Raw genomic sequence first — 12,040 nt, 5'->3', positions numbered from 1 at the left:
CAAACTTCAGACAACAGGCTAACATTAATGGTTTTCTATTCTGCCTACAGGAGTTCATGGAAGGAAAACGGAGCAGAAATTGGGTGTTTTGCCTTACCCATATAATTTGGACAGAAAGGCAAGGAAGGAAAAAAAAAAAGGAAAAAAAAAAGGAAAACCACATAAAAGCATAACAGATAAAAATATAAACCAGTTGTAAACAGTCTACACAGTATTTGCCGATGCCAGCTCAATTTATTATCAATATTCCTCTGTGTTTAATTCTTTATATAGCATATCATTTTCTTTTCCTAGAAAACTATTTGAATAGTAGAACTGCATCACCTTTGAAAGGAAAAACACTTAAATTAACATATACTAAGACATTAAAAATCCATGCTGAAAATCTAAAATGAATGTGAGAGCTTCCCACACTCAGCTGGCATACGAGAGGTGAGAAGAGCACCTTGCAAGTTATGAAAGCAAACCATAGTCTCCATAAGTCTCAGGACTTCTCAGGAGTTGGGAATATGGGCAAAGAGGCAGAGGTCAACACAACTGCTTCTAAGGCAGATCCTAGCTTAAAAACTTGAGTAAAAACCACTTCTGTTTGGCTTGCTCCCAAAGTACGAAATGTGGTTTATTTAAAGAGACGCCTCTAAATAGAAAGCTTCAGGGTCCTGGCAGTATTCAGTTAATATCTCATACATTAAATAGAACAGAGATTTATTTTCTTCATGTAATTTGACAAAGAACACCAAAGTAATGCAAAGTAATACATGTTCGAGTTGAAAGAGGCTGTAGAAATTAGAGTAGACTTATACAATTCTCTCCATAGTTGTTCTTCTGGAGAATTGTTTAAAAATAAGTTTTATGAGCATGAAGCCTTCTCCTCTCATTCCTGAACACCTTTACAACAGCAGCAAAGGTTTACCCCAGTGTAACCCCAGATAGGGACACAAAAATAGGGAGACAAAGTTTTGTGACTTCTATAGCCCTACCAATGCTGCTAGCGGCTTCAGTTTGAGATTTATACACTAATCCAAAGAGGTAATCAACAAATAATTGAATTAAGCTTTATAGAAGGTGATGAAACTGGCAGTAAGGAAGCAAACTACAGCGCTGCAAACAACATTACATAAAACAGCATTTGGAGCATACTGTAATGAAACTGCTGCCTCATTTCATGGTCCTGCCACAGAAAGCAAAGAGAGAAAGGCCATTTGAGGAAGCCAAGGGGATGGATTCAACACTGAGATGAGGTTCTTGTGCCTCTGTGATATTTAGTGAAGGGGAAAATTTAGTGACTTTCACAGCCAGGGGCAATTACCAGAGTCAACAGCTGGTGAGGAGAAATGGCCCAGAGAGTTGGTCATGGTGGGAAGTCCAGGTATGCAGTGGTCTGCCTAAAGGAAGCTGTGTAAAAAGCCCATGAGCCAGACATGAATTGGCCAAGTTGCTAGGGCCAACATCTAAGGCAAGAAAAATGAACAGCAGCCTAGATGGAAAGCATGATAAAGAATGGCAAGTATAGGGGCATTTCCTTCCACAGTGACCACAATTTTGGCTAGGGGAATTAACAGAAAAAAATAATTACCCTCCTGAGACCTCCGTACAAGGTAGGGTTTCTTCTTATTTCATCCTGAGATAATTAATGGAAGATGGAGCTACCCTTGTGTGTTTACTAGGCTGTTGCTGGACATGAGTGAAACATGCAGAGGCTGCCAACTGTACCAGGCCAATTCTGTGATCTTTGCTCATTTTTTCTTTAAGATTTTTATTCATTTCATAAATATCAGGATATAGTTTTACCACAAGAAAATAACTACCAAGAGGTTGAAGAGTGTAAAATTAATGCATTCTGTAATATTAGTCATTTATCATTTATACGAAGTGTGTAATTGCTGAAAGCTGCTAACAGATTGCAGGTCAAGAGGGCCAAAATGTGTACTTCCCACACCACTGAGGTGAACAACGCATTGTGTTTATGCATAATATTCTAACTTGAAAATGCAGGATAAGATGCAGCTGCAGATCTAAAGCATCATCTCCCTAGTTTCTCCAAAGGAGCTGCGCTGATCTACAACAGCTGCTGCCTCTGGCCCCATGTTTCACAGAATAAAATGCTTCTACTGCATTCAGGTTTTTGTCACTGGAGAAAACACCCTCATAGACATTTCTTTCACAGTTCTACTTTGTAAGTGTTACAGGCAGAAATATCCAGACCCTGGATTAAAGCTCCCCAGAATGACAGCAGGGACCACACAAAGCTTCCAACCCCTGCATGACAATGGATTTGCCTGTCACAACAATTGGGAAAACAGCTGTGAAATTTCCTCCTGCGGCTGTGCAGGGGAAGGCATGGCTACAAGCAATGCGCTGGTTTGAGGACATGCTGTCCCTTGCAGGAACTTGGAGCTGTCAGACACTGAGCAATTGCCCAGAGCTCAGAGACCACAAGAGGATGCTTCGACTAAACCTCTATCTAGCAGGGGCAGAGAATGAGGTGTTGTCTCATCAGAGCAGATCTAAGCTGTAATTCAGTGTGATGGAAGCATGTTCAAGCAAATCTGAGCTACTGTGATACCAGCTATCAATGGTGGACTTGTCACCAGAACGAATATACGCCATCCTAAATGGGAAGGTACTGCCCATATTCAGCTTCCCAGCTAGTGGTTGTCCAGGTAGCTTAGCTCTGGGCTTTCACTGAAGACCTACATTGAGATAAAGTACAGAGCATTTGTATTTGGCTCTGTCTGTAGTGCTATATGGCCTTTTCTTTCATCTCCAGACTGCTCAACGTGTTTAAAGATAAACATCCCCTGCAAAAACAAACCAAAACAAAAAAGAAAAAAACAACAAAAAAAAGTGTTCGCAAATATCAAGGAAGTTTACAGTTAATATATCCAATATTTTATTTGCAATTAGAAGAAAAAAGGTACTTAAAAAATACAGTTATTGTATCTTCTGTTGAAGATATCAGACAATTAAGTACTGAAATAAGCTATGCACATTCATGCAGGCACAAACTAAAGATGTTCTTCTCCGCAGGAATTTAACTGCAACTGTGTTAAATAAAAAAACATATAAAAAAAGAAAAGAAAGAAAAGAAGTAACAATGACAGACTGGGTAGAACAGTGACACCAGTCTAAAATTCAGAGATTTGAATCAGTCCTTGCAAATTTTCATAGGCTTTCTGACACTCTCCACAGAAAACTTTATTGTGGAGGCTAACATTTATTTTTCCTATTACATTGTTAGTTTTGTTCATCTCAGCAGATATTAATATTGATACTAACATTACTCACATAAAACTACATTTTAGAAGGCAAATATTACAAAGACCTCAGTAATGTGCTCAGCAGTTTGTTTTTGTATTAACCCTTTATTTCTGCAATCATTCTCAAAGTCCCGGAGCCCCCTTCTGAGCAATTATTACCTGCTTCATATTGGTAGCCTTTTTAGTTTAATAAAAAAGTGGGACAAATAAGATGAAATCCCAAGAAATACACCTGAGATTTATGTTTGGATTGATTCAGAGTGTGAATATTCACATGGGAACAGCAGGACTTAAAGTCTTCCCCCATTCGAAGCAGGCAGAAAAGCAACAGAGCATCAGAAAGGTCCCAGAGAATTGCTCTGATAATCCCTGACACCGCTACATGAAAAGAGGAGGTGGGTCCCATCTCAAATAAACATCTTGATACCTTGGAGGCCCAGACTACAGCCACCTCTGGCAGCTGCGTTGAATGCTTCCTGCATCTTCAGGGAGGTGCCATTACCATGCCTTTGTTTCCTGCTCATCTGATTATTCAATTGTTCCTATTTTATTGCCTCAAATGCTAGATTGTGAGCTCCCAGGGGCAGGGATATATCTTTGTTTCAGTCACTCAGAGCCTAATGTAGCAGGGCTTTGGATACTCCCCAACACCAGAGACAATAATATTGATCATTTTTCCTACTCCTAGACATGATGGTAATGGTTGTGTTAGAAATACGTAAGTACAGTAGACAGAGACAGATAGACTGACCTTTAGTCTTTACAAGGTCTTCACAAGAAGGCATGTAGACTGGGATATGAGGCTTTTGCAAAATATCGATTTCATCAGATTGGAATTGGACCTCTACAAAATCAATGCATCTTGGATAGAGTTGTTCTAGTTTCACTGTCTTTAGTGATTTATGCTGAGGCGTTTCACCTTTACAGTGATACTGTTCCATTTATTCCTGAATCTAATTTTTGTCTTATTTAATGACCATCTCAAGCAATTCCTTTTTGTATTTCTCACCTAATTCATACTTGACCTTTTCCAGATTTCCTTCCTTATAGCAATAAGCACACTTCAAAAGGTTTAGCAATCAAATCAAATAAGCTCCCAGGAGCTTTTCTGTGTTCCTAAACTTTTTTTCATTTACTCAAGCCTATTAAAGGAAGCATCCAGTATCACAGACGGAGCTTTCCTTCTTTCTCAATGGCCTTCTTCATCATACCTTTCAGAAGTGTTGGGAACAAAAGCCAACAAGCTACTGCCTGTGTCTGGTATCTACAGCTTTCCTCCTGCAGGTACCCATTCACTCCTTATAGTTTCCCATCTCTAAGAGGAAAGTCAAAACAGCCCCTGGTATTGACAAGGTGCTTTTGTGCTTTACAGTTAGACTTCTTTCCCAAATACATTTAATAAGTAAATGTCCCGCAGATACCGGATACATCAAATACCACATAATACTCATGAAACAAAGAAAATTCAAAGATCATAAAATACAGTCCTTGAGTTTGCATGATAGCTAAGTGTTTATATAACCAAAGTACTGAGATTCAGTGGTATTATGTGAAAATGTAGCAAGATCCAGCTATTAGAGTATCACAAGTTTACTTCCTTAGCCAAAATGATAATACCAATGTGACTCACAACAGGAAGCACGCTGCAAGCAGCAGGAATATACTATGGCTTCTGAATAATGAAGCCTTTGCAGTAAATTCTTCTTGCTATTATGAAACAGAGGCTTATAGCTACTGAAATATGATGATACCTCTACGTTCACCATTGAGAAATGGGAGACAGTCAAATTCTTTCAGTAAGCACAGAATTATTTTGGTTGGTGTAGAAGTTATTTCAGACCTTATGCTCTTGCAAGGAATAGCTTACCATCAAAAGTCAACAACAACAGCCCAGCAATGACAGCAGCTATCTACAGTATGAGTCAATCATTTTTAATTCATCCATTGCAAAGAAAGCGCCTCTGTTCCCTGTGTTACAGGGTTCTAGCTAACAGTCACCATATATACCCGCACCTGTAGGTAATATATCACAAACACAGCAGTTTATCAGCTGATCCATTCAAAGCCTTGTTTGTCAACACCAGAGTATTTCTGTTCATCCAGCACTACATAACTGCTAAAGAAACCTAAATGCATTGCATGCCGTTATTTCCACCTTCTAAACAGTTTGTCTTCCTTCAGTAATAGCAATAGAAATTAAAAGGCATTTTTCTTATCATAAATCAGTCTCAATTCATTAATTTTACAATGTTTTTGAAAACAGCAGCCAAACATTCTGACTGTCTGAGCAAGAAAAGATTGTTTGCCTTAAAGTATACTGCAAAGACTGAAAAATAGAAAAGGAATTATGTGACTTGACTGCCAATTAACTGTAGAGCTTCTGAAGAGTTAACGAATCTGAAGTACAACAGAAGTAATCAAACTAAGTACAGATGAGTGCTGCACACCTCAGTGGAGACCAACAGCTGGTGTTCTAGCACACAGTCAGATATTCTATAAAACTGTCCTCACATGAATAAGTATGTGCAATGGCTGTCTTTCACACAGAGAAAGCACCGTCTGGGGATTGGGCAATTAACCGCAGCGGGAAGCCATGAAATCCTAGAATACCACATTTACAAAATATAAACACAGGATCTCAGGGTCTTTCAGGAATAAACTCCACTTGCCTTGCTGTTTGTAGACATCTTCACTGGGGGTCACTATGGTCATCAACTCTTGAACAGTTTTTCCTTTAAATAAGCAGCATTGGTGTTCTTGGTCTATACTATGCTATACTGGAGTCTCAGTCAGGGAGAAATAAGAGTGATTTGGATTCGGGTTCGATTCTGCCTGCATATTTTGGTAAGTTTGGCCATGAATATGGGTCAAAGTTATCAAAACGCTTTGTTCAAGGGTCAAGGATGTGACTGGATAATTCAATCACAAGTTCTTATAAGAAAACAAACCCCTCTTCCTATCATAGAGGCAGCATGTTGAAGCACAAACATGAACAATCCTTGTCTTCTAAAAAGTCTATGAGTTTCCTTGAACTGGAAGTATAACGTAGTAGCAACACACTCATCACATAAATAATTTTAAGGTAGTTGAAGATTTTTAATCAGAGCTGTATTCCAAAAATCACTTTTTTTTTTTCCTCCATTTCTAGACCCTCCTGCCCCCCACACTTTTCCTGCTAGCACTACTCTTTTCCTACTGTTGTTGTTGCTATTTAAAATGAAACACTGTAAATCAAAATCTTTTCACACTTGTAAATGTTGCTACAGTGAGTTTCGGGATTTAAAGTTAAGCGGTTGTCTCTCTTGATTTTATTTCTTCAGGTTATAAACCAACTTCCATATGCTGCAGTGCATGGTGATCAAGTACTCCCTGGAGATGTTAGAGTAAGTCAGCATAAGGGGAGACAGGAGAAATTTTTAGATAATACTTGTCATTTCCTCTGAGAGACAATAAGTATGGGTATCAAACGTTCAGAATGGGGTTTACAAAATATTATTCAGTTTAGTATTTCTCAACATTGATAATCCAATACAGTTTACACCCCATCTTAAATACTTTTGCACAGATTATTAGAGATGAGTCAGCTTCGCAGTTTTATAATACTGGGAAACTATTTTTCCTGGCTATTACGTAACACTACAACATGTTTAAAGGAAGTTAATTGCATACCATAGGCTTCCATAGATCTCAGTTAGCAATTTTCTCCTTTCTCCTCACACAGTACTTCACCCAATCAAAATTAAAGCAGAGGTACAAAAGGAAGAATATATCCTAAAATTTTATGCATGAGTGGTGAAAGATAAAGACAAAAAAGGTCTCTAGGAATGTTCATAGCTCCCGACAGTAAAAGGCACACACAGCAGTATTGCATGATTCTGATAAAAAGGAAGGTGGCATCAAAGCAGACAGTCTTTCACTCCAAACTGACCAGCTTACAGAAAATGAACTTTCTTTTGTAGAGAAGTAGTAAACCATAAAACCAGTAAACATTTTTCTAACACATACCCATGAATAGCAACATTTTCATGCTCAGAAGTGCTCGGTTTATCTCAGCAAAACAGCATTTGTAATTTACAGCAACAACTGTACTCTGGGTAAAATCCTTACAACTTTAACAGGACTTTGCCAAAGACTTCAGAAGCTGGCTGCTAGTGTCATGAATGTACCACCTTTTTATTGCTATCAGCCTTAACTTATGTCACATATAGATGACCATAGAGGTGCAAGGAAAACATTCCTGAAAACTAATAGTTCAGGAACATAGATTTGTGAACTCTTTTTTACAGAATAGAATCATATATATATATATATATGTATATATAAAGAAAAAGCATCAGAAAATTAACAAACACTATGAAAGACAACAACATAGCTTTTGCAAAAACACTTTCTCTAACTGGAGCATAATGATGGCTGGAATGCTTTGTATGTGCTTAGAGTAAAACCTACACACAGAACCTAAAATGATGTTATTGGAGCGTGTTTTATAAACATTTAGCATTATTGCATTATTTAAAAACATGATTTATAAAAGCCTCCACTGAACTAACTAGAAAAAAACAGCCTATGATTTCTAGAGGAGTTAAATTAACAATGTCAACTTTCAAGCATATCATTAATGGTCTGCAATGCCTGGAGATGGCTCTGTATGCGTTCCACTCACCTCTCCTGCTGCATGAGCATGGGTTTAATACTTTTCTGTCCTTTGCACATATCTGAAAAGTGTTTGGAGGAAGAAGCAGCAGAGAGGAACTCTTATGGGCTGACTGCAACACCTGCTCCCCATCTCCTGTGCCGCATGGGAGGGAGGAGGCAGTAGAAGAAGCAAAGGAGTGAAATCAAGCCTAGAAAGATGGGAGAATTGGGGAAAGGTGGGTTTAGTTTTGTTTTTATTTCTCACCATCCTACTCTATTTTCAATTAGTAATAAAGCAAATTAATCCTACCCAAGTCAAGTCTGTTTTGCCTTTGGTGATAACTGGTAATTCATCTCCCTGTCCTTATCTACATCCAGAAATTTTTCTGTCTTAGTTTCTCCCCCTGTTCTGTTGAGAAGGGGAACAAGAGAGAAGCTGACTGAATACGGCAGCCAGCCAAGGTCACACCAGCACAAAAATGAAAAGATTGTCCATGACACTTCAAAATTTTTATAACTAAAGATTAGAAGCAGATTTTTATCTTGAAGTTATAATTGCCATTATTCTCCTTATGCATAATCATTTTCTAATACTGCCACATGACTTAAGAGTAGAAATATGATTACACAGACTACCCTTACATGTTGCGGACTGATAGAGTCAAAAGAAATCATCATGAAGAGGTTGCAGAGATCATTTTTTTCAGGCATAAAATACTTTCTGGTTGTGATTTAGGCTGTGAGACAGATCATCAGATGGGTGACTACTTCCTGTTCACATGAATATAAACTCACAAACTGAATTGCTGGAGTGAAAACTGAACTGCAGGTTTTGAACATTTAATTTATGTCAGTTATGGCAAGTAATTTAGCTTGAAAAAGTCATAAAAAGGAAATACTACATAAAGTAAATACTACAGCTGCAGATATATATATCTGTGTATGAACCATTACCTCTGTATGCATAGATTTAAATCATATCTAGAGACTACAAAAATCCATCAGTCATGTGTACAAAGAAGTCTTAAACCACCTTGTTCTTAATCAATTTGAAGTCTGGCTCAGGTAAAACCTCATCTTTGAGACAAAACCCATACCTTGAGGGATAGATGATTCTTATGGATTTCACAGGCTATGGTAATGAAGCACTCAGACTCGAACCACACATAACAACAACAATGGATCCCTACCATCTCCTTCTCTGATATTAAATCAAAAAAAAAAAAATCCACAAAGCTTATCCTCTCTCAAAGCATGATTCAGCAACAGAACAAAAGAAGTGCTGGGTATGTAGCAGATTCAAAAAGTGAGGTCAACCAAATTGCAAAAGCATTGTTAAAAGGGAATATAGCAGCAAATTGTGATCAGGTGGCTTTAGAAATTCAGGTTTCATCCAGGATGGAGGAGCTGCAAGAACAGTAGAGTTCCGAACTAAGTACTCATTTTCAAGGAAAACACAGCATTTGAGCGGAGGCTCCAAATGTAAAATAATTAAATTATAGACAACTGAGAGTATTATATAAAATTCTTCCAAGATTAAATAGCAAACCAAGAAACAAAAAACAACCTTAAGGCATAATACTGAATTTTCTTTGTGACATCAGATACCGGGGCAGAATTCCAAGAACAGCCTCTTTAGTCAGTTACTGCAATGAGCAAAATTAGTTTCCAGTATCTTCCCTTCTAGAGTGGCTCTCAGTTCAGTTACTTAAATAACACAAAACAATTGACTATATACTGTGTATATACAGTACTTCATATTGTATCTACGTAAGAGATTCTGCCTCTACAGGATGCTTAGCATGCTTGCTATTTTTTGGACAACTTTTCATTTTTATAGGAGAAGAGAATATATTCATCTAAGAGAACAATTAACATTTTCATTACATGCAGAACAGGTGACAGATCAGGGCTTCATGCATTTACTTACTGAGTGAAGAGCCTTTAAGAAATGCTCCTTCACTGGAACGCTGGCTGCTAAACCACTACATGAAGTATTGGCCCTCTAAATATAGTCCTGTTGACAGTTGTCAAACGTGTAGTACTTTAGCGAAGTCAAGATAATCTCAAATATTGCAGTCCCTGCTCAAAAGATGATGTAGCACTTTAAAATGTGCACAGTACATGCAACTAGTGTTTTATCAAAAAAAAAAAAAAGTTTGACTTACTTTAAATCTACTTTCTTAACATTCTGACTAGCTGCCATCTAACTGAGTTTTCTCCATTAAATTAATTCCAACCTTTGTGCATACCTCAGAGAAAGAACGAAGTGAAGAAAACTTGCATTTCATCACCAGCCAAATAATGAACAACTACATTAGAAATATGACTACAAAGATCACAGATAGTCTGAATCTATACTCATATTAAAAAAAAAAAAAGTTTTAATTTTCCTCATTAAAACTGAAGTAATTTAGTGCATTTTAATTCTATTTGAAATCCAAATACCTGTGAAAGCTTTTGTAATATCATTTAAAGGACCGTATAACCTACATTTTCTTTTCTTCTCTTCATTCTCTCCTCCTTTTCACCCTTTTGTGTTGTCTACCTGCTTAAGTCATTCATAGTAACTGGAGCCCTACAGTCTACTTTTATTTTTTTGTCTTAAAAGAATCCTCTTTCATTTCTCCCACAAATTTTCCTTTCTAATTTTGCTTTCCATTTTTGACTTTTCAACAATGAGTCTTAGTTATTAGCACATACATATCCCTTGCTGAGGCAACCATCTCCTGTGCTGGCTCGGAGCAAGGGATTGCGGCCTAGTGTCCTTTCCTCACCACACTGGGGAAACCCTGGGGCAGCAAAGACCCACCAGGAACTGGCAGCTCTCTTGAGAGTGGCTGAGGAGGTGTGGGGGCCAGGAGCAGAGGTGGCCACCCCCACACCTGTGGAAGGCAGCCTTAGGGAGCATGGTGGGCAGGGAGGGCCTTGGTACTGTCAGCCCAAATGGTCTGTTCAAACCGCAGCTGTAAATCACTCATGAGGAACTGCAGAGAGTGAGAAGGAGATTGACCGGTGTAGTTGTACTCAACCATCCATGGGACAGAGGCGTCAGACAGCCACAACACAAGATACAAAGGATCCCCTACCCTCTTGCCACCAGGCAGAAGGTGGTTACTTAAGAGACAGGGAGAAATGGACACAGGGTTCTGCTCAGGGCCGCAGGCAAATCCTCTCCCCACCTACCTGACCTTCCCAGGTTCTTCTGGTACATTTTTTTCTGCTTCATCTCTTCTTCAAAATAGCTGTCCAGGTTAGATGGCAATGGCTCTCACAAAAACTAGTGAACAAACCACCAGTAATCTCATTACTTCTCATTTGTTATTAAAATAATGCTGAAGTTACTGAAAATGGCATATTATGTCAGTGTAAGCTGGACAGTTTGCCTATCAAAGTCCTGAGCACGTTAGTAGTGCTGGCTTTTTGTGTGTGTGTGTTTTGTTTGTTTTTTTTTTTTAACATAATTCAGGCTGAAAATAAAGTTTGTGAATATTTTTTTCTGAGTCATAAGCCTGTGAAATGGTTAGAAGGAGGAACAAGTATTTACCTAGCATTCACAAGCCTTCTACAGTTTGTCAGAAACAGTGCTGGTCTTTATTACAAAACTCTTATTTATAGCAAGGAAAAATGTTAGATGTCTATATATTTATAGTTATCAGATTTCTATCTTAAGAGCCTTATAGGAAATAAACTAGATTACATGTAGTTTGTGCTATCACATTGTATTAACATGCATAGGGAAAAATGTAGTCCGAAACCTGGCCAAGGGTACTCTGCTTTCACATTTGCTTCTCTTTTTTTGTGTGTGTGTGTGTGTGTGTGTGTGTGTTCCTTAAAAAGCTTTCCTGCTTTTCTTAAAAGCAAATGGAAAAATAAAACCCAAGATAAGCAGCAGTCTTGAAATCCAGATGTTCAAGGGATTGCTTCAGTAGATCATCAATAGGCAATGCACAAAAAAAGTCAAACTCAGCACAATAGGCAAGGAACCAGAGAGTTTGAAGACAAAATGGAATAAATGAACATCTAAACTTTCTCAGTGGCAGCGACTGATCCCAGCAACTCAACAAATTCTCAAGGCATCAACCATTTACTGTGCCAAAGGACACTGGTCATTAACTCAGGGGTGCATTCAGACTCCTACAGAC

At 38.2% G+C, this 12,040-nt stretch overlaps 1 protein-coding gene across 1 annotated transcript in view; it reads right to left on the bottom strand.

Moving 5' to 3' along the window:
• The window catches only part of LOC308191832 (uncharacterized protein), a 563,294-nt gene that overhangs the window by 178,241 nt on the left and 373,013 nt on the right, over nt 1–12,040 (bottom strand). The window contains exons 17-19 of the mRNA XM_080584694.1: nt 11,082–11,175; nt 9,826–9,977; nt 7,924–8,304 (exon numbers count right to left, since the gene is read on the bottom strand). Coding sequence (XP_080440820.1) covers nt 7,924–7,973 — 50 coding nt within the window. The 5' untranslated portion in view covers nt 7,974–8,304; nt 9,826–9,977; nt 11,082–11,175. The remainder of the gene's footprint in view (nt 1–7,923; nt 8,305–9,825; nt 9,978–11,081; nt 11,176–12,040) is intronic.

The sequence above is a fragment of the Anser brachyrhynchus genome (genome assembly GCF_964034855.1).
Source record: "Anser brachyrhynchus genome assembly, chromosome: 3".
In the NCBI taxonomy this organism is placed as follows: Eukaryota; Metazoa; Chordata; class Aves; order Anseriformes; family Anatidae; genus Anser; species Anser brachyrhynchus.
Note: the sequence above shows the minus strand (reverse complement) of the source record. Positions and strands in the feature narration are given on the sequence as shown.